Here is a 22,823-nt window from a genome sequence, read left to right as displayed (position 1 = left end):
GAACACTGGACTCTTTAGAACAGCGATGGCCAACTTTTTGGCCTGAGGATTACACTAAAGGTTCACCACCTATTTGAAGACCGTATGCTAGTGGTGGGTGTGTCAGAAGCGGATTTAGAGCAGCACAACTGGTTCTCCCACACAGGCACCTAATCTACTGCCTCTGACCCAAAACCTAGTAACCACTTGCTTTGAGAGCTCTCACAGGGTCCTGGGGCATAGCTGTCAACTTACAGATTTGAAAATAAGGGACCAGCAGCCTCAAAAATAAGGGATCAGCAGCCAAAAGAAGGGATTTTCCAGGCACAGGTATGTTCAACTTCTGAGCCCCTCCGAGCCAAAGGCAGAAAGCCAAGCCAGCAGCCAAATGAAGCCTCAAGCGGTGGTTCCCACAGCACAGCAACCCGGCAAAGGGGATGAAGCAAGGGAAACCACCGTCACCTCTCAGCTGGGAAGCGCTGAGCAAAGGCGAGTCCCCAGGCAACGCGGCCGATTTGATTGGCACAAGGCATGCAAGCTCCACCCCCCCAGTCGTTCTTAGACTCCTTATTGGGTGAGCAACGCAGCCAAGCAACACAGTTGGAGCCTCCCTCCTCCCTGGCCGGCAGGGAGAGAGGGAGGGAGGGAGAGGAGCTGCTTCCTTTGAAACCCGGGAAATTTAAGAGACATAATCAATAAGGGACAGCAGCGGGACACGGCGCTGGGATAAGGAACTTTCCCTCCAAATATGGGACGGTTGACATCTATGTCCTGGGGTCCACCCACCTCTTTCCCTCTTTCCCCAAGCCCAGTTAGTGCTTGCCCAGTTTTGGGAAGGACACAAGGAGGGCTCAAGGAACGTGCCAGAGCCTCATGCCTTCTTCCCAAAAACCAGCACCTCACTCACCCAGTTTTGGGAAGGTGGCACAAGGGCCGGGGGGGGGGCATCAAATTTTGTACATCACAGCAGCTTCATAAGCTTCCCATGGAAGTGTATTTCTGTAAATACATGAAGTGGTCCTTAGAGACAGGGCTGATGCTAGAGACAGGGCTGATGCCTTAGAGACAGGGGACCTGCTACGGTGTCCTAGTGAGCCCCCCCATTCACTGCTAAGTGGGGCAGCAACATGCTACCCAGCTTGCCAAAGGAATGCCAGGTGAGAAGCTGCCATCTTAATTTCCCCAAGAAGCCTCTCAGTCCGACATCAGAGCCCCAGAAGCATTCCAGGGAAATGAAAATCACAGCTACTGCAACTTAATCACTTGGTGCTTCTCTTTTGAATGCTGGAAACCTTTTAAAAAGGAGGCCACAAGCAGGAGCTGAGGGCCCTCTGAGAACCATGGGCTCCACCATTTCTGTAAACTTATCAGATGCTGATTTCAAGCCTGCTTAGGGATCTCGAGAAGATTTCAAGGCTTAATTTTCTTCAAGAACATGCAATAGACTGAGCTCTATTTTATTCTATTTTTATCAGCATTCAAGTTTGCTTTTTTTCTTAATTAACTGTCTCCTAAAATGTGTGCTCATATGCATGAGCCTTAAAATATTTCTCTTGTGTTTCCTTTTAAGACAAAAATAGAAAGGTATCTGCTTGATTTTCCTGAAATACTCAAAACTAGAGTCAGGGTGTATTTAACGTCTCACTGAATAGTAATGTGTGCCCGGTATTTTTAACCTATATTTTCAGGCTATAGTTAAAGGCAGAAGACTTGTCAGCATTCAATAAAGGGCACAAGCTTCCATCGTGGCACAGCTGCATCCTCTGACTGACACACTGCATAAGGAGTCAGTTTACAAGTCATACCAGGGGACTACAGACACAACCGAAAACCAATTTTCCGTTTTAAGCAGGCCTTAAGGAAACCTGGGGGACTCAGGTGGCGCTGTGGTCTAAACCACTGAGCCTCTTGGGCTTGCCAATCAGAAGGTTGGCAGTTCAAATCCCCGCAACAGGGTGAGCTCCCGTTGCTCGGTCCCTGCTCCTGCCACCCTAGCAGTTCGAAAGCACATCAGAGTGCAAGTAGATAAATAGGTACTGCTCTGGCAGGAAGGTAAATGGCGTTTCCATGCGCTGCTCTGGTTTTGGTGTTCCATGCGCTGCTCTGGTTTTGGTGTTGCGCCAGAAGCAGCTTAGTCATGCTGGCCACATGACCCAGAAAACTGTCTGCGGACAAATGACGGCTCCCTCGGCCTGCAAAGCGAGATGAGCGCCGCAACCCCAGAGTCGTCTGCGACTGGTCCTTTACCTTTTAAGGAAACCTGGGATATATACACCTTGGAATGCTAGCACCCAAGAAGCCTATAGGAGAAGCCATTTATTTCCTTCCGGGAACTCTTCCAAAAAGCTGGACATTGTATATGCCCTATCAGTGTCTTTTCATGCACTGAGAAAGACAGTTCTGAAAAAGCACTGAGGAAAAGAGGTGCAACTCCCTCCCAGATCTAGCTCACCCCTACTGGGCATGGAGCCACAACACAAGCTTCCTGGGAGTGGGGTTGCTTCCACTTACCAGGAGAGAAAGAGGTGAGTTTCTCCAGCACTGCACCCACCTTGCCCCATAAGCAGCAGCACCCCACTCCCAGAAAGCAAGGGAATGAACAAGCCAATCAAACGTTCAACATTACAGCAGTGGACTCTCTCCCAAGTACAAGGGAACTGAAGGATGCTGTGTGATGCCGTATGAGCCTTATAGCAACCTAATTTAAATTATTATCCATTACACATGTGTTTAGTCGCCGCCTAAACCTCTTCGGCTGCCACAAACCATTTTGTTGCTTATCAAGTTCAGCAGTAGCAGATTTGGAGAGAGTACAAAATTCCATTACAGACACTGCGTTGCTCCAAAGGCCACCTGAATCCCATCAATCCCAAATTATACAAATTGGCACTGAACCTGCATTCTGCTACATACCATTGTAATCCAAGTAGGACAGAAAATGAATGGAACATCTGTGTGTATGAAAGTAATTATAGTCTATAAAAGTGAAAGAGCAACTCTCCATCATTTGGCTATACTAACATTTCTCGTTTTGATTAGGGCTTTTTTCTCTCTTTTTCTGTACAAGCATATTTACAAACCAGTTCCCAACAGGAATTTACAAAAACACCGCTTTTAGATATAATTAAATCAGCTGCTCTCTCCATCTTCTGACAGACGGCAAAGGGTGTTGTCATCTAAATGCATATTGCAACCTCAGTCATTTTTGTGCTAGATGTAATTTGTCTTTAAGGTGTTTCAATAGCAAGATCTGTATTTTCTCACCACTTGCTTATACATTATGGTAAGGATAAAACTGTTTGCATGAACTGCAGACGTGTACTTTCACTTGATTAAAAAAGTTCCATGTCTGCGATTCAACCCTTCTTTAAAACATGTTGAAAAGAAGGATGCAGCGGCGGCGGGGGGGGGGGGGCACACCAAGTTTTATAGAACAAATGAATTAATCTTTTATGGGGAACTTTAAACCCTTTGTAGGACCTGCATCAATATACTTTATTTTTCCTGGTGGAAAAATTTAATTTATCGAAGACCATTCCTATTAACAGAAGAAAGTAGACTACTAGTCCTGTAATATTTCATGAAACAGACATTTAAACTCTGACTTCTAACTTCTTTCAGTGCCAAATCCGGTGCACACAAGAATGCTGTTCTTAGTGTGCAGGGACTACAATGGATTTTAGCATGTTTTTGGTACTGGGCTGCGTCATCAAGTCTCTGTAATACAGAGATATACATACAAAAATACACTGAGAGTATGCGGTCATGTATTAATTACTGCATACACATATGTATTTGTTTGCAATTGCATCTGGTTTCTTCAGTCCTTCTTTGGGGGGGGCAACAGCGAAGAGAAGGTCATAGGAATCTGGCATTTATGTGTACAGATGCACAGCCTGAGTCACAGCTGATGACAGTATGTGCAGTGGGGGCAGGCATGCAATCTGACTGCCTTGCCACCTCCAGAAGATCCCTCTTGAAGCAACCTTCCTCAATCTGCTATCCTACAGATGTTTCAGCTACAACTCCCTTCAACCTCAGCAAGCATGGCCAACAATCAGGGATGGTGGGAGCTGTAGTAGACCAAAAGGCTGTTGAAGAGAAATCCAGAAGAACAAGGATAGCATGGTGGAAGTTGGGAACTTCAGGTTACAAGGGATGCAGAGGACATCCTACCATAAGGTTCAGCTCATTGACACTTGAGAGGTAGGGTCTTGGGGACTGTTCATTCAACAACACCGCAAGAATACAATTTAAGTGAGCTACAACATTATTTACTAATAGGGTGTTGCATCATTTGAGATAAGACCCCCCCCCCATTATGAAAATATCATTAGCAGTTCTTTTGACTTAAATAGTTGGTTAAATCAAGTTCTAAAACAAATGAAAAGAATGAAGTGGTACGTTTCATTACCTGCATATTTTCCCGCATGTCAGTTGCCTCTCTTAATGGATGTATCGCTGGTTTGAAGATGTCATCTACAATCTTAAGACTTGTGTTCCGCAGCATGGTATAGTCTCTTGTTTTCATCCCTATTCTTGCGGTCAGGCTGCGTTTATGGGCCTTCCCTCCACCGCTTCGGTTAGTTATTGCAATGTGCACAAAAAGCGTAACATGCTCCATAAGGTCTCCAACAAAGGAGCGTAAAGGTATGTGCCGATAGCCTGGCTGTATACACTCTAGGGGGATAGCGCATTGGCCTATGAACTCATCTCCAATGTAATCATCATCCAGCACAACAAAACGGATCATTGCAAGCTCTGGTAGGTTTATCTCAAACTCAAAGCTCTCGTCAAAAATGGGGTTATCACTGTTTTGCTGAACGGTTTTAGTTCTCTGTTCTGTACAGTCTGCAGGAATGCCATGGACTTCTAGGAACACATAAGGATCTATGACATCCCCCTTGGCACAGGCTCCTTTTGGCTTGGGAAAGTTCTGCCCACTGATGATTTTGACATGCAGAACTTGAGGAGAGGCCCCTGGAACTATGCCCTTTGTATTCGCACTGAAATACGAAACTTCTTCTCGCATAACAGAAGGTCGAAGAACATAACCGCATCCTCCGTTTTGTAGAAACCAACCGGTATGTAAATCCATCATTGGCCCTGGCGTTTGATAATTCATGGCCACTATCTGGCAACCACAGTTCCAAAAATCCTGCGGATTTAAGTTACTGGAATCTATTCTCATGGCACTAGGGTATATTCGAGACAGAAATTTCTTATTGTAATTAACAAAGTTCTCCGGACACTCATTTGCAATTCTGCTAGCATCTGCTTCGCTAAAGGAACAGATTTCCCAGTAATTCTGACTTTTCATTGAGTGCTCAAAATCTTTGAATCTGACAGCTCTGCATACAGATACCAGGTCAGACAGCTCCTTGCATAACCAAGTCATCTTGGGCGTCTCCACAGACACTTCAGACATTCTTCGAGATATTTCAGCTTCTTCATCTTCATCACTGACTTCTCCCTCTAATAAATCCTCACCATCAGGCAGTTTCTTCCCTTTGATGATAATCTTCATTTTCAGTTTCTCTGGAGATGGAAGGTAGGCTTCTGACTGCGGTGGCATATCAGTATAGAGCCTGTTTTTAAAAATCTTCTTCATCTGTTCAACCATAACCTTCTGCTGCTGTATGGAGCAGTAGTTTCCCAAGCAAAGAATAAGAGGGTACTGTGATGAAACAAAGGCAAATTTGTTGATCACCTCAATGACACATTGAAAAGATAGAGGTGACGTCATGCTGTTACGATTGCAGATGATGGGCTCCTTATCTGGACCATCACACACATCCAGTTCGATACATCGACAGCTCATCTTCAGTGCCCTGACATAGCCATTAATATCAGCTGGCCCTCGCACCTGGTCTTCTATTAGGTAGGTATTGTGAGATGAATTGATATAGTAATGTGATAAAGGCTGGGTCATATCTTGGACAACATTTTTATGTGCAGGGTCAAAAATATCACATTCCGGGGACAGCAAATACTGAGTAAATCCATCAATTGCCAGAAAACCCTGCAACCGCCCTTCCTCCGAAAATTCATACCTTTGAATAATATCAAGACACATTTCTTCAGTTGCTTGTGCCACCCCTTGCTCAGCTTCTAAAAAAAGCATGAGGTCATTGACATCTAAGTATTCTTTGTTTTTAGATATTTGCACCAGCAAAAAATAAACTTCGGGTCTAGTGCAAAGCTCAATGTATGCTTCACAAAATTCCTCTTTTGTTACACGGGTCGTTAGCTTCTCTTTGCTTCTCTGGATTTCCTTAAATTTTAACCTGATCTTTGACTCCTTTAAGGCAGGGTTCAGCCGCTTTATTAATTCTACAGCTGTGTCTTCCAACATGATCCCATTACCATCGACATCTGCGGCTTCAAACACAGACTTTAGCCATGCAAAACGTGGAGTGTCCTGGCTACCTTCTATCAAATCCAGGCACTGTTTGGCCCGGGAAACCAGGTACCTCAAACCTGACACCCAAATGTTGGTCACGTCTGCTGAATTGGCAACGAGATGCAGTGACTCATAATTCTCCCCATGAATTATAGAGAAGGCACAGTCTTCGGAAATTTGATCTGCTAGCCCATTGTTTCTGAATGTTTCTGTGTTTTTCCCTAACCGGACCTCTTTCACAGCGGAAATTTCGAGTTTGGCCTTGTCAGGATCTTTCTTAGATGGTTCCCAGCGAAGCGCTTGTGAGTCAGTGTCCAGGGTAAAAAAACGATTATAAATCCGGGAGTTTGGCCGGACTTTCTTCAGTTCACAACCAGCCTGCATGAAGCTGATGCAGTCGTTGGCGCTGCTTATTTTCTTTTCCGATGGCATGCTGCTGAAGGACACTGTTTTCTTGCGTCCACATTTTTGATTTGCAGGATCCTGCAACACAATTTAAAAAACAAAACACAATTAATGGCCTTCAGATCAAATGGTAGGTAGAGAAATGACATGTTAAGTATAATGGTCATTACCACACTCAACAAGTGACTGACTAAATAACATTCATCCATTAAACTGCACATGGGCTGGTATAAACTATTTTGCAAGAGGTGAATGACAAGATGATCCTTTACCCCTCAACAGAAGCTAATATAGGATTGCCATACGTCCGGATTTTCCTGAATACAACTGGAATACTGCAGTCAGCAGCAGTGCCTGGGCAGAAATTGGGAAAATGTCCGGTAAAATCCAGATGTATGACAACCCATGTTGGCTGTGCCATTTTTGCCGTATTTCCATAAAAATAGCTCAAAAACCGCATTTTTACCCAAAAAGCTCAACAACTTTGGGCAAAACTAAAAGAAGCTCAACAACTTTGGCAGAAAAAAGAAAAGCTCAACAACTTTTCTGTCCAGATTCACTGTTTGAAATATGGCAACCCTAGTCTGGCACATGCTCCTACTTCAACACTGGCCATTGGACAGTGTTCTTCACCACACTTGAGGGCAGAGAACTGGTATGAGGGATGTGTGCAGAACACACACAGCCCAGCGCTTTTAACACCTTGATATTACTCTCCCTACACTCTTCACATTTTCTGCCTCAAGCAGCTACCTCACTCTGCCCCTCAGGAGAGTGGCATGGCTGCCATCAAGTACATAAAAAACAAAGAGTCTTGGGGCAATTTAAACACTAACAGATTTTTTTGTAGCATAACTATCAGCACAACAGCAATCAATGGGGCAGAGTTAAATAAAGGTGATCAAGACAAAAACCAACATTATCAAACCACTTTAATTCTGCTCTGCATCCTGAAGGATGAACAAAAGAAAACCACAAAATTATAACCCCTGTCTAAAAAGCTGGTTCACATTTGTTACATGACATATATATATATATATATATATATATATATATATTCTCATTTCTGTGGCCCAGCCACAATCCATTTTACACAAAGGTTTGTCCACACTAGTGTTTTTTTCAGGGTGGGGGGGATGCAGGGGGATGCATACCCCTAAACATTTTCTGAATCTTTGTACTTTTGTTCATTTATTGTATTTATTTGTCCTGATTTGAAGTATAAAATGGTGATTTTCTTGAGTCAAAATGAGAGTACTCCTAAACATTTTTTTAGAGAAAAAAGCACTGGTCCATACCACTGCTGACCTACAACTCTAATCTCCATCGACATGCAAAGCATTTTTTTTAAGTTACAAGGATTTTTAAATAGAAGTGGAATCAAAGCAATTCTACTGAACTAACCAACAATAAGAGAAAGTAAGAGTAAAGAGAGTCCAGTTGTCATTTCAAAATCCAGTAATGTGAGTGTCAATGACCCACAACAAATTCCCCCTTGAAACACACAATGGCCCCCTTTAAATATGACTTCTATGTAGGCACTGGGTAGCATATAAGTCTATTGTGAAAGGCAAGTCCCGGCTTTAGAACTCATCTATTAACAGTCTCTGAGTAACAGAGTTTTGAGAATGCTCAGCAGATACGGAACCTTTAGAGGTAGTGGTTTGCCTGAAGATGTTGCTGGACTCCCAACTCCCATCAACTGCAGCACATGGCCAATGGTCAGAGAGGATAGGGGCGGCAGCTCCAAAACACCTGGAGGCTTACAATCTTGCTCCCCCAATGTAAAATCTTCCCAGAAAATAAACACCTGAGAAATGTTAAAGCATTGTGAGAATCCACTGACTTTGACACAGGAGTTTCACTATGTGTCAACAAGGCCTCAGGTAGAACGGCACAGGCAGATTAGAGAAGGAAAGAGAGAACCAGTCAGTGTGAGTAAAATGAATGCGTAGAAGTACACACAGGGCTTGAAGACCTAAGTATGAATGAGACAGAAAGAGCAGAGGCAAACAAGAATGGATCCAAGGGGCAAAACAACAGTGTGCTCAAACTCCAGGTCTTCTCACTCCACTCATTGATTCCCTTACGCGCATCCTGAGCCCATATACTCAATCCTGTTTCCCAACCCCTCCATTTCTGTCTTGCCTCTTTCTCCAGCGATATGCCTTCGGCAGGAAGAGTCAGGAATTGTGACGTGGAAGGAACGGTCAAAAATTGTGACGACGTGCCTCCATACTGGGCAGCAGAAGCAGCCAAAGATTGTGTCGCTGAGCCTCCAGGTGGGGTAGGAGTGGCAACGGGCTGTGGCAGTGAGTCCTGAGACTGGGTATGAGAAGTCACAGACTGTGAGGATGAGCCTCCAGATGGGGGAAGAACAGCTACAGACAGGGATGATGTGGCTCCAGACAGGGTAGTAGCAGCTATAGACTGTGATGATGTGCCTTCAGGCGGGGTAGGAGCAGCCACAGACTGCGACGATGAGTCCCCGGATGGGGTAGGAGAGTCCACAGACTGTGATGATGAGCTGCTAGAATGGATACAAGCAGTCAACGCTTTCAGAGGACTCAACATTTAAGCACCTTGCTGTTGTGTTCCCTGGCAACCTGGGTGGGCAAAATGGCATATCTGCCTTGCCTTCCTATTGGTCAGAACTTAAGGCCAGCCAATCAAGCACAAAAAGAACACTCAGTACCCAACCAGAAGCTGATAGAATTCATGACTGCAGCTTTAATGCAGCTAGGTAATTTGCGCTGTGGGTTAAACCACAGAGCCTAGGACTTGCCGATCAGAAGGTCGGCGGTTCGAATCCCAGCGACGGGGTGAGCTCCCATTGCTTCGTCCCTGCTCCTGCCAAGCTAGCAGTTCAAAAGCCTGTCAAAGTGCAAGTAGATAAATAGGTACCACTCCGGCAGGAAGGTAAATGGTGTTTCCGTGTGCTGCTCTGGTTCGCCAGAAGCAGCTTAGTCATGCTGTCCACATGACCCGGAAGCTGCACGCCGGCTCCCTCGGCCAGTAAAGCAAGATGAGCACCGCAACCCCCAGAGTCGGCCATGACTGGGCCTAATGGTCCCTTTACCTTTACCTAATTTGTTTAAATATTTGTAACCCACACTTCAGCACCTTGTGGATTTTATCCTAGACTGTACATTCTAGTGGAAAGAATTCTGACTTAGTAGATTCTGAGATGAAACTAGATAAATGTTTAAAATACAGAGAATGCCCTGCCCTGCCCACTTTGGCTACAATTGAGGAAGGGAGCACTATTTGGAATCAGAGAACAGACATCATTATCCTCCACCCTTTCATTTGTAATTTGAGCACTGAATTAGAGGAAATTAGGAGACTGTGAATGAATGGATGTGAATGTGAAAGGAGCTTCCTTTTAAAATACATGGAACTGGTGTATAATCGCTTCACTAACCCATACCAGACAGAACTTTTGCAGCTGAATTCTGAATTAATTGGTGCTTCCAAATCATCTTTACAGGCAGTCCCATGTAAAATTCATTACAGTAGCCCAATCATATTGTAGCTAGAAGGAAGTCCTGGTCTCAAGACCTTTTCTAATGTGACAAATGCTGTATTTGTTTCAACACACCTCATCTTCTTTTCAGCTCACAATCGAGTCCAATGGTAATCATGAAGACATTCTTTAAAAATGTGTCCATATGTCCTACTCTACAGAGGACAGCCATCTATTTGGAGAGCCTTCCAGTCCAAGTCCTAAAGCGGAAACAGGGAAGGGAAAACAGGGGCCTTGAAGTTGCCTATTAACAGCACCCAGAACTGTGCTAACTATGCAGGCACCTGTTTACAGTGCAGGCACCTGGTTACAGTTTCCTTCACTATGGTGAGATGTATTGTATTTCTATTTAATTTTTAGCAATTATTTCCATATGCAAATTTTATGCAAGCCTGTGCTCTCCTTTGTCCTTCTATTGGTGATGAATGTAATACAGGAACAAAAAAAATAAACAACTTTACTGTGAAAATAGTTGGCATGATTCTCTATTTTTGGACCAAAACATCTATTTAAAATATCAAATATTGGATAAAGGCATAACAATTTGGGAGTTTTAATTTTAAAAAAATAAAAATTCTGTCCTAGCTGCTTGAGCAAATCAAAACCTTGAGCTTGCTCTTTCACACCCTCTATTTGTAAATATTGGTATCTCCCTTGGATAGTGAAATATTAGAATGATCTGTAGTACATTCAGGACAAAATTGTAGGCTTCAAGTACCACTTAAACCTCCACACCTGGTGGGAAGGGGGCAAGGGGAGGTGAAGGAGGGGAGGAGATAATGTGTTTGGCTATATGCCAAAATGACAGAACTAAAAATATCACTACAAAATAAAAAGTAAAAAAATCCCAAACCACACTTTACTTTGCATTCCCTCTTTTCTGCTCATTCTCTCCACATGCAGTCAGCATTCTGTGGCGACTGAGCATGCCCAGTTCTCATTAGGCTTGAGCGTGGCTGATGACATTTTGGGAACATAAGCAACAGCAGTCACAGCTGAACATCGTAAATAATGGGAATGAAGCGGTGCCCACCGAGAAGACTCTTCAATACTGCTCTGCATCTACGCTCTTAGGAAACAAACAACAACATTCGTTTCTATTATTCTAGATCAGGCAAGGGGAACTTTTGGCCCTCCAGATGCAGCTGTACTACAATTCCTATCACCCCTGGTGACTGGCCATGCTTGCTGGGCTGGTGAGAGTTTAGTACAGCAACATCTGGAGCACCAAAAGTTCCTCTAAATGATGAGGCCAATGTCATTATGTTCTATTTTCACCCTCCCATGTACAGTGGTGCCCCGCAAGACGAACGCCTCGCAAGACGGAAAACCCGCTAGACGAAAGGGTTTTCCGTTTTGGAGGCGCTTCGCAAAACGAATTTCCCTATGGGCTTGCTTCGCAAGACGAAAATGTCTTGCAAGTTCCTGTGGGGTTTTTTTTCCCTCCCCCCCTTTTTCTAAGCCGCTAAGCCGCTTATCAGCTGATCCGCTAAGCCGATAAGCCGCTGAAAGCCGATAAGCCGCTAATAGCGCTAATCCGCTAAGCCGTCAATGGGCTTGCTTCGCAAGATGAAAAAACCGCTAGACGAAGAGAACAACTGTATTTGTGATTCGAGGACCCGATCCCCGCTTGGGGAATGAAGACACGTGGACACAGTATATTAGGTTAATGGGCAAGAAAAGGCCACAACTTTATTGATTACAGCATGTGAGAAGGTATTGGCTTAGGCATTGGACCACAGCAAACTTGACTCCGTCCACTCGGAGAGGGGTGAGTCTGATGAGGGGTTAACCACCAGTCGGGGGAGCCTGTTGAAGCCAATACAACTATAAGCTCTCCCCCTGATGTCACCAAGGGTTGTGCCATGGCACCGCGCTGCACAGGGCATTGGACAGGATCCACCACTGCCGGATTCCTTTAACGGAATACCCATAAGTGAAGGGGTAGGTGATGGCCACACCTTGCCCTTCCACACACCAACAACACATCCCAATGCCTAACCACCAAATACCAAGAAAGGTGTGACGATTGCTACGAGGTAGGCAAAGAAAACCAATTGGAAAAAATTCCTACCAGGTTGCCTGGGCAACCAGGGCGACCAACCATGGGTCCATAGCAAGGTCGAGCAAGAAGCTACGCCCTAAAGGGAGTGGTGGGTGGGTGAATCATGGAAAATCTGAAGCGCAATGGGGGGGAGAGCTGGCGCAGCCGCATTTGAGCGGCTAAACCACGCCCCCCGCGGTGGCACCCAATTGGGTGCCCAACTGGGAGGCGTGGCGTGCCAGCGATGTTGAGAGGGCAGGGGGCAGAATGCCCCCTGCGTGACGCGGGAATCGTCTCCCGCTCACAATCCCTCCCCTCCGGAAGGAGGAGAGGCTTTCTCAACACAATGTTATACGTTGTGTAGATGAACCCTGATGTAAGGTGCCATCCACAGCTCACACAGTTGCCCGAGAGGGAAGTAAAGAAGAGGCAGAGTCACCAAGCAGTCTGGAAAAAGCAAAACAAACAAAAAACAGACTTCTAAGCTTCCAGTACTTAAAAAGGTCTCCTGCTACAGTATCAATGGATATTTTTACAGCAAGATAATTTGTTTCACCCATCAATCTGTTACAGCTCAATGACAATTAGGATTAAAATAAGGAGAAAGCCAATTAAACCAGTACATTAGGTCAACCCTACCATTATCCCTACAGCTCAGAGACACATTTTATTTGTTCCAAGATTTTCATATTGTAATTTATCACAAGCTAATACAAAAGTCTAGATGCCAAGTATAATTGAATGCAGCTGATTATAGGGTGGCTCTCAAAGATCCTTTCAACACATGGTTTAAATGTAAGCCCTTGAAGAAGTTCTGCTGCCACAACAATTTCCAGTAAAAATACAGAATAAATTCAAGAATTTTTCCCTCTGAGTTTCTATCGGCTTACAACATGAAGAGAAACTTACAGGTATGGGTCTTCACTTCAAATGTACAATGCAATGTACCTAAAGAAATAAAAATCTCATAGAGGTCTAAGCAACTTCATTCCAGGTAAATCAGTACAGTGGTACCTCGGTTTACATTCTTAAACCAAAACGTTCTTAAACCAAGGCACACTTTCCCTAATGAGGCCTCCCACCACCGGTGCCCTTCCACCGTTCGGTTTCCGTTTGTAGACCGGGGTAAAGTTTGCAAACCGGGACACTGCTTCCAATTTTGGGGGGAGTTTGTAAACCAAATCGTTCGTAAACAGGACTGTTCTTAAACCAAGGTGCCACTGTATAGGATTGCAGCACTGGACACATTTCAGTCTCTTGACTTTAGTGAACATAGGAGTCAAACCACTGCTCCAGCTAACTCTGTAATGTCTGCACTGGGTAGCCGCAACTCTCCAGGGTTTAAAAAAAGTGTCCCTCCCGACCCTACCTGCAGATGCTGGGGGTTAAACTTGAGACCTTCTATATGCTCAGCATTGAGCTACAGTCACTTTCCTTCAAGGAAACCTTTAAACAGAAGGGACCATCTTAGAAGAGGCATCCCGCGTTCTCTCCTTCGCAGCAGAGAACACCTCTTTTAAGGAATACATGGCCTCTTGCTGCGGTAGCACTCCATGGAGGCCAGATCTGCCACCACCTCAGAAACGCCCCCCCCCCCATGCCACCTCTACAGCAGTCTCTTGGTGAATAGGAGGCACTGCTGGCCTTCTTCCACCCCTGGGGAGGAAACACGAGGGCTGCCCTTTAGTGTCTCCTGGGCTCTGCCCCCCCAGCATGATTCAGAGTAGTCCCCTTTTCCCTCTGCAACAGCCTTTCATTCCCACTTCACCCATTGGGTAAGGCTGATTTGATTCCTCTACCCTCCCCGCTACTGTTCCAGATGTAGATCTTTATTTTCCTCTTGTTCCAGATATACAGGGGAAACTCATAAAATTAGAATATCGTGGAAAATTTCATTTCAGTAATTCAGCTTAAAAGGTGAAACTAATATATGACAGACTCATGACATGCAAAGCGAGATATGTCAAGCCTTTATTTGTTATAACTGTGATGATTACGGCGTACAGCTGATGAAAACTGAAATAAATGAACTTTTCCACAATATTCTAATTTTCCGAGTTTCACCTTTAGGTCTTCATTCACCCCTTCTTCCCTGGCCATGGGGTGGGGGCATTTGTGATTCACCCTAGGTGCTAAAATGTCTTGGGAGATACCTCCTGTACTGGCCTTTCAATAAACCACCAAGCCCTTTATTCCGTGACTTTTTAATATAGGGTGCCCTGCATTGCTGTTTACAAGAGCAATCCTAAAGGGGTGAGAGATAGAGAATCCGTGGTGGATCTACTGCCACTTCCTAAGTTCTGCTGGGTTCACACGTGCAGGGAAATAACCCCCTCTTCATTCCCCATCATTTTACTCTTTTTTCCCTCCTGTTTGCCGGTGGATGAGCAAGGAGCTCCAGATAAAGTTATGACTTTGCATCTAGTGGAACCAAAGCTTCCCCTGATTTCTGGCGGCAGAGCAGCAACAGTAGGAGAGGTTTCTGCCTCCAGAATGAGGCATAAGGTAACTTTTTCCCTTTTGTGCCAGTTACTAACACATTACAGCATGGTGCACATTGATTAAATCATGGCATCAAAAGCAATCGTGATGAAAACTGCACACTGGTAGACCTGTAAGGGAGGGTGGGAAAGGGGCTAAAAACTGTAGCGAGTTATAGCCTGATCCAGATCTGGAGACTGCAAATAGGCGAAGGATAAATGACTCATTTGTTGCTGCTGCTCAATACAAAAGAACAAGTCATTTGGAACCCTGACATCTGGGGAGTATTTCAAATGGGAAATTTTGTAAGCAGATCGGTCTTTTAAAAATTCATTTTGCTAATGCAACATAGGTCTCCTACAGATTCCTCAGCACTTTTATCAGTGATGATAAAGCAATGACTCAGCGCCCCATTAAATGTTACCCTAGCTGTGTGGAGAGGCCCCTCTTCAGCTCCAGCGTGACAGGTCAGCATTTAATGGACCCAAAGTAAATGTGTGGAGAGTCGTATGGAGGGAATCCCAGCTGTGGAAGAAGCATCCTGCCCAGAAGGAGAGAGGAGGAAGACTGTTGGGAAGACCCTTAGCCCCCCACCCCTGTTGGATCATTTAAATGCTGATCCAGACTTAACAGGACCTGCTCACAAACAAATGGCTCTCATGAGGTAGGGCAGGGACGGCAAACATGGTTCCCTCCAGATGTTTTTGGACAGTCAGGGACGATGGGAACTGTAGTCCAGCAACATCTGAAAGGCACCATGCTGCCTACTCCTGGCAGACATGGTTTGGTTTCATCATACCATCAGCTCTCTTACAATGGCAATTATCTATGGATTGCATTTTCTGATATATATATTGACAAATTAGATGATACCACTCAGATTTTTGTATGGGCTGCCACTGACCTTGATCGGCATCTTTCAATTAAGATTGTGTTCATGAATATGAAGGAACGCTTCAACACATTCAGCTGACATCAAATGTTAAATTAGTAGGTCCTGACACATTACTGTTTATATTGCAAAAGTTTAGGATGTTACCGCTTAATTTTTATTTCAGCAATTCTTTCTTTCTTTCTTTCTTTCTTTCTTTCTTTCTTTCTTTCTTTCTTTCTTTCCTTCCTTCCTTCCTTCCTTCCTTCCTTCCTTCCTTCCCTCCTTCCCTCCTTCTGTCTTTCTCTCTCTCTCTCTCTCTCTCTGTGTGTGTGTCTGTGCGCACACATGCATGTACACACACAAACTATCTGATCATTACATAGTAGTCTAGCATTTGATCTGTCCACACCTTTCTTCTGGCTGGGAGATTGCTGGGTTAATTTTAAAATAATAGTAGTAATAATAATTTTAAGAATAGGCTTAACACTGCAGCTTGTGCAGACATTCAGCATGGCTACAGCAGCTGATGACTAAGTATCTTAACAGCATAACTTTCCTGATTGAACTTAAATCAAATGGGGCTGATATGGGTGAATAACCCACATTTGAGAGGGTGACTACTTAAAAAATTTCTAAAAAACAGGAAAAGCTTCACTAGAAAAGAGACCAAAAGAAGACACTAATTTGCTTCTTCTTTTTTACAAAAAAATGCAGATACTAATTTATATGTATTGCTGCAAATTTATAAATCATGACTATTGAAACAGAAATCCAAGACCATTCACCAAAGTGGTGAAGGTTGTTGATGGGTTGCCTGTGTGCCTGTTCAATTGACTGTCCAGGTATGAATATACTGGCAGGCACCTTCAAAGCCTCTCTTGCTCTCCTTTCTTGGGGTTCTTCATCTCTAAAGCAGACTTGGACTTGACGGCCCTTCAGATACCAGATGCCTCCAAAAGCTGGGTACCTTCAAAGAGAAGACTTTCTCTGGCAGGTCTTCATACAGACAACTGTCCTCTGTAACCTAAGGATGCATGGCAACCCTAGGTGTAGTGATTATGTTGTAATATTATAGGTCTATAATGTTCTCAGAAATCTATTAAACTTCCCCCATCCCCACTCAGAATGCCTATTTCCTATCCAGTTTATTGCTGCTATTAGAATTAATGTGATGTCAATTTCCCTGAAACCGATACATAAATTCACGCCAGTCCAATCTGCAAGTGTAATTCCAGTCCACTTTCATTTACCTCGCCAAATGATGTCAGATTTTAATTAAAACGCTTTAGCTGAAAATTAAATGTCAGCAGTGATGCAGAGTTGCCGTTAAAGGGGTGTATCAAATAAGTAGCAGACATTTTAAAAAGAAGCAAAGGCGGCAGCACGTGGCTAAAAATGATGATAATGGAGCAACGGAGGAACACAGTGTGTGAAAGAGAAGGATATAAGAAGGGTAATCATGGGCTTTTACACAGTATCTGGTCTCCTTGGTAAGGTGAACATGAAGAAAAGGACACATTACCAGGGTTTCAGGCAAGTAACATTCCCAGCTCTACCTGGAGAGGCAACAAGGGCGAGTAAGACAACAAAAACATCTGTAAAAGCAACTCACATCTCCATATATACAATGGTAATTGGGACAAAGCATGGCTTTAAGCATTATGGATATTGTAGGTGGGTGATCAGACATTGTCATTCCTTGATTCCAACCAGGTAATGTCTGAAGGATGATTCACACAGCAAGCACTGTCCTAGATAATGATGATACTCAGACAACAACAATACCCACACAGTTTTATGTGGAAAGGAAGTTGTATTTTCCCAGCAAGAAAAGATTGTTGTTTGAGTGTGGTTGAGTGCATTCAATGTGTGCAGCATTATCTTGAGGGGAAACATCTGGATCATGCTCAATAGCACAGTAAGAACTGCATTAATTATTGCAGGAGGGGTGCTTTTTCTAGAAATAGCCCCTTTACCTACTGTTGGGGGTTTTTGGAAGCTAAAAAATATTTCTTAAAAAGGATCAGTTGCTTCAACCATGATTATTATTATCATGATAATTATATTATTATCAATAATATAAAAGATTATTATCTTTTTTGGTTAAAAAGTGCGACACTTACTGTAACAACTTCATGATGAGTACCGACGCCTATTTTTCTAGGAAAGAAACACTGATTATTATTACTTGCCAGAAGTTGTTTTCTGCTTTAACTTTATGTATCCCACTGGAGAGCAGCCATTATTAATGCATGCATGCTTCTGGAATGTGTTTTGCTGACCATCCAATAAACAGCTAATCAAAGATAAAGATCTAGATATTATAACATCCCATTTAACGTTTATAGCCAAAAAAATTAAACAATTCTTTCTTTTAAAGAGATGTTGTTCTAGAATACTGTACACACTGATTATCATTCCATTTTAATTTGCAAGGGACGCACAAAGTGTATTTTTGATTGTTATACATTTAATTTCTCAAGGAAGGCTCAGCATTAAATCTGATGAGCAACCTATGCAGTAGGGATTTTCAGAAGCTTAGTACTTGCTCCACTAAGATCAAACCCTGCAGGCACCATCAGCAAATTGTTCTCTAAGGACATGTCTGTCCATTTCCTCCTGCAGCCCTCAAATCTGTATTTGTTTATTAGCAGCTATGGACTAATTTCCTCTTTGCTGTTCTGCGCTACAGGTTTCTCACATCTGAAAATGAAGTTGGACTGAAAACCCAGATGACTGTTTGGTTCGAATATAGGTAAGCTACATTTTCTCTTATTAAGAGAGCCTGGGAGGAGTAGACAGGGTCTGTGTGCTGATTGATGGTGACAATAAAGAGCACTGAGAGCTGATCCAAATAATCTAGGAATGGGTTCCATATTTTTTCCAAAAGGCTTCCAGCATCTGCCTTCTAGAGGCATCCCACTCTTTAGATGCCATTTCATGCTGCCCAAGCTTGGTTTTCTGAATCTTTAACACAAAGCCCTTTGGTATCTGTGTGTACCAGGCCTGAACCAAGACTGCTGTGGTTGAGAAAAAGCCCCTACAGCTGTGATATGCCCCAATAATAGATTCCCAAGCAGTTAGCTACTAAAACCACATGCCAGATGCTCAGGTGCTAAGACCTAGTTTATTCATTGAGGCTGCACTCCCAGGTAAGTGTGTATAGGGCTATTGCTTAACAGTGCACAAAATTAAATGAGCAGGTGGAGTTCAAGGTAAAGCTGATGCATCTCGCCATCTCGCAGATCAAAAGTCCCTACAGGGTGTGCAGTGTCACAACACTGGCAGGACCAGTTTTCTGCCGTCTTTAAGTGTTTAAGTATTAAGGACAAGTGGGACACGGGTGGCGCTGTGAGTTAAAGCACAATGCCTAGGACTTGCTGATCAGAAGGTCGGCGGTTCAAATCCCCATGACGGGGTGAGCTCCCGTTGCTCGGTCCCTGCTCCTGCCAACCTAGCAGTTCAAAAGCACGTCAAAGTGCAAGTAGATAAATAGGTACCATTCCGGCGGGAAGGTAAACGGCATTTCCGTGCGCTGCTCTGGTTCGCCAGAAGCGGCTTAGTCATGCTGGCTACATGACCCAGAAGCTGTACGCCGGCTCCCTCGGCCAATAAAGCGAGATGAGCGCCGCAACCCCAGAATCAGCCACGACTGGACCTAATGGTCAGGGGTACCTTTACCTTTAAGGACAAGTGGGGGCTGAGGGGACAAATGCACTAGCTCTACCCTCTAGCCCCCTGTCAATGTTCTCATTACCTTCCATGGGTTGGAGGGTGAGAGCCTCCTTTGCTAGTGACAAGGGTTCTAAATCATGTGTGGAGCCTCCATGAGGTCAAAAGGTCCCTGTTTCAGAAGAACATCACCCACAATCTGCAGTGCAATGGGAACAGCAAGAGGGGCAGTGCTATCATGTTTGTCCCTCTGTGCCCTGCCCTGCTTGTGTGTTTACTGAACATTTAACCTGAACACCTCTGGGTGCTGCCAGACTCCAACTCCCATCAGCCAGCAAGTCCAATAGCCAGGCATGATGGGATCTAAAGTCTACCAGCATTTTCCCAAACCCTGAACTAGAGGCATTATTATGCTTCTGCACAAGCAGAAGAACATCTTTGGATTTAGTTTCACTTGTTTTCATGAACCCATGTCCTCCTCTGGGGTGTGTGAAGCAGATGCTATATTATGAGGTATGCAACAGTCCTTCCATGACTACAGGAGTGCACATCCTTAGCAGACACACACATTTTGAATGTGTCTTAAATGGCAAGCTAAAAAAGATCCCAAAAGGTGGCATTTGCTTAACGAACGTTAAAGAGCACCAAAGAGAACTTTCGGATGCCCTTTGATGGATGGAAATTCTAATGCCCGGGAATTAATTTTTCAAGCAAAATGTCCTAAGAATGTGTTTCAGGGTCCTGAAGAATGAGAACTGATAACCTTTCACATTGTTGCTGAGATATGGTAACCTTCCCATACTTGTCGTTTGCCGAGAACAGGTATGATTTATTTCATCTACAAAAATAGATACTCCTAACAAGCCAACCTGATAATTTGATTTGAATTCTGAAGCTCACAGGCTGTAAAAATGCCAGATAAAGTTGAAATATAAAATTGTACATTCCACTGGGCTCGCAACAGACCTTGTTTTGCAGTCCACAACCCTGTTCAGATGAAGCACTTGGACACGTGCCAGTTGTGTCATGTGGATGTCTGTGTGACTCTATATCAGCTCAAATCTAACAATCTGAACTCAGCTGGGTCGTTGCTTAACCTTTGCACGCACATAACAATTAGCTTTGGAAAAAAGAACCTCGGCTGTTTTGCACTATCATTTTTTCCTTAATTGATTGACTTCAACATCTTTCAGTCTCTAACTAGAACATATATGTGTCATGGATTACACTTGCTTGTTATTCTAAAACTTGTCACCTTTCAAAAGGGTTATTCTATTTTTTAAAAAAACCAATTAAATATTGTTTTAAAAGAATTGGATGAATTTTGAGCAATTGCACCCATTCCCCCACTGGTAAAGTTGGTTTTGTTTGTTGCAGTAAGGGGATTGAGCCCTCTTCAGACAGTGTGTACTTTATACCATTCTAAAAAGGAGGACTGCACCTATCCGACCAACCCCTGACTTCTGTCCATTCATCAGCTCCCTGAACATTGAATCTCTTTGTGTAACATGGGGCATTCCTTCATACACACATTCAACTTCATACATGAGGTTTACTGTGAATTACTATGTGAAGCTTGGGTTGAATCCCAATGCCACACGTTGAAGATGCACAAACGCTGAACATCTGAAAAGATATACTGTGAAATCATGATAAAGCCTGAATCTGGGATACTGAGGGAGCCATTTGCATCACATTCCAAACAGGCTGCCATACAGCAGAAGGCTTCACATGGGCCAGCAACCACAGAGATTGTGGTTGATTTGGGATAACGGAAGTTGCAGTCTGGCAACATCTGGGTAGCCTCAGCTTCCTCACCTTGCACAAGAGAAATGGAAAGTGACTTTAAACCCAGGGACCCTCTGTCAACTGCATCTGCCTCCCCAATTTATCTTGGTGCAGATGGAAATAAAATATCCCGCAGATTGTGCTGATGATGTATCCTGCTCTGCTGTTCATTATGCTTAAACTAGAAAAATACTAAAGACATGTTTCTCGATAAGCCTGACAGATTACATAAAGTCATTGGAGTTTTACAAGGGGAAACATTTTCAAATGTGTTGATTAAATTATGACTAACGACTTGGACCCATAGATATAAATCTCTAATCTCATCAGCACTAATGATCTCCTGCAGAAGGAAGAAGGTGTTTTATTCACTAAAATAAATAAGCTTTTCAGGGGGAAGCCTCATAGAAAATGAAGTACACTCTCCAAATTGCCTTTCACAAGGCTCATTTTAAAGGGAAAAAATGGATCACGAAAACAAAGAAGGCATCATGAAATCAAGCCACTGTGGGTGGTTTATAAAAGCTAAACCAATGTTTTGTATCCCTTGAAATTACCCATTAGGCTTGCATTCTGAGCCGCTCAACCTTCCAAAATTATTTTTACATAGACGTGCCTTGGATTAAATAATGAACTACCGTATTTTTCCGTGTATAAGACGCCCCCTATTTTTGAGGACTCCAAATTAAGAAAACACCTCTCAGCACTACTCATGTATAAGACAAGCCCCAATTTTGGTATAAAAAAAAAGCCCAAACCCTGGCCTTATACATGGAAAAATACAGTAAATTGTTAAAATAATTTGCCTATAACTACAATCCCAAAATTGGCAAGTTCCCTAGAGGATGTTAGAAACATTATTGAAAAATGGGATAGTTAATGCAAAGGAGGAGAGATCTCGATGACCCAGATCATATACAGATTGCAAGTCTTTCCCCCACCGCTTTCCCAATCCCAATCTTATAGGGGAAGAGGTTCACAAGGGCTTTTGAAAGCCTCCCCCACCCTCCTGTTTTAATACTGAAGAGGATTTTGACTGGCGAGCTGCCAGTCCGTCAATCATATGATGTCATAATGGCTTCACACTGTTGGCAGCTGGGTGGCCCCACCTACCTATCAAATATGACTCACAAAGCAATTCTTGTTCAGGATCTGGCCTATGGCATATCTTGTTGGCTTTCTTTAGCTATTGTTATAACCATGCTATACTATATTTCCTGCGCCACGTTCCTCAGGTTACATAACCCTCTCATAGATCAAGTATGCAAGGAGTGGAGGGAAGAAATTGAAAGTGAATTGTTTACCCCTTGATGAGATATTTATTCATTTCTCATTTTTTAATTCTGTCCATCAACGAAGTCCTTTGGATGGTTTTCAAAAGCCATTAATCAATAAAATACAAATGTACAATCAGATAACCTCAAGAAATATGCTAAAAACAATTATCAGTACGGGCAATGTAAGCCTATCAGAACTATCAGAAACCAACATTACATCAGTATAAAACTAGCCAAAAAACAGCATAGGAATTAATTAGTGTCCAAGATCAATGATGCACTAAATGCGTGTAACTCAAAGATGCACTGTCAATGAAAAGGCCAGACAAGACTCTATAGGAAGGGAGCTCCATAAATGGGGTGTCAGAAACCAA

At 43.5% G+C, this 22,823-nt stretch overlaps 1 protein-coding gene across 3 annotated transcripts in view; it reads right to left on the bottom strand.

The window, feature by feature from the left end:
• PLCL1 (phospholipase C like 1 (inactive)) overlaps window positions 1-22,823 on the bottom strand; it is a 192,289-nt gene that overhangs the window by 35,733 nt on the left and 133,733 nt on the right. For 2 of the 3 annotated variants that reach the window (XR_014556739.1, XM_083705321.1), the window contains exon 2: window positions 4,394-6,865. Coding sequence is in view for 2 of the 3 variants with exons in the window: in XM_083705321.1 (XP_083561447.1) it covers window positions 4,394-6,865 (2,472 nt within the window). In the remaining variant the exon portion in view is untranslated. Of the gene's footprint in view, window positions 1-4,393; window positions 6,866-8,935; window positions 9,408-22,823 lie in introns of those variants that run through there. The other variant, XM_083705320.1, reaches the window with a different exon arrangement.

Source organism: Podarcis gaigeae, assembly GCF_964106915.1.
Source record: "Podarcis gaigeae genome assembly, chromosome: 1".
Taxonomy (NCBI): Eukaryota; Metazoa; Chordata; class Lepidosauria; order Squamata; family Lacertidae; genus Podarcis; species Podarcis gaigeae.
The sequence above is the reverse complement of the archived record's forward strand: the minus strand, read 5'-3'. Positions and strand labels throughout refer to the sequence as shown.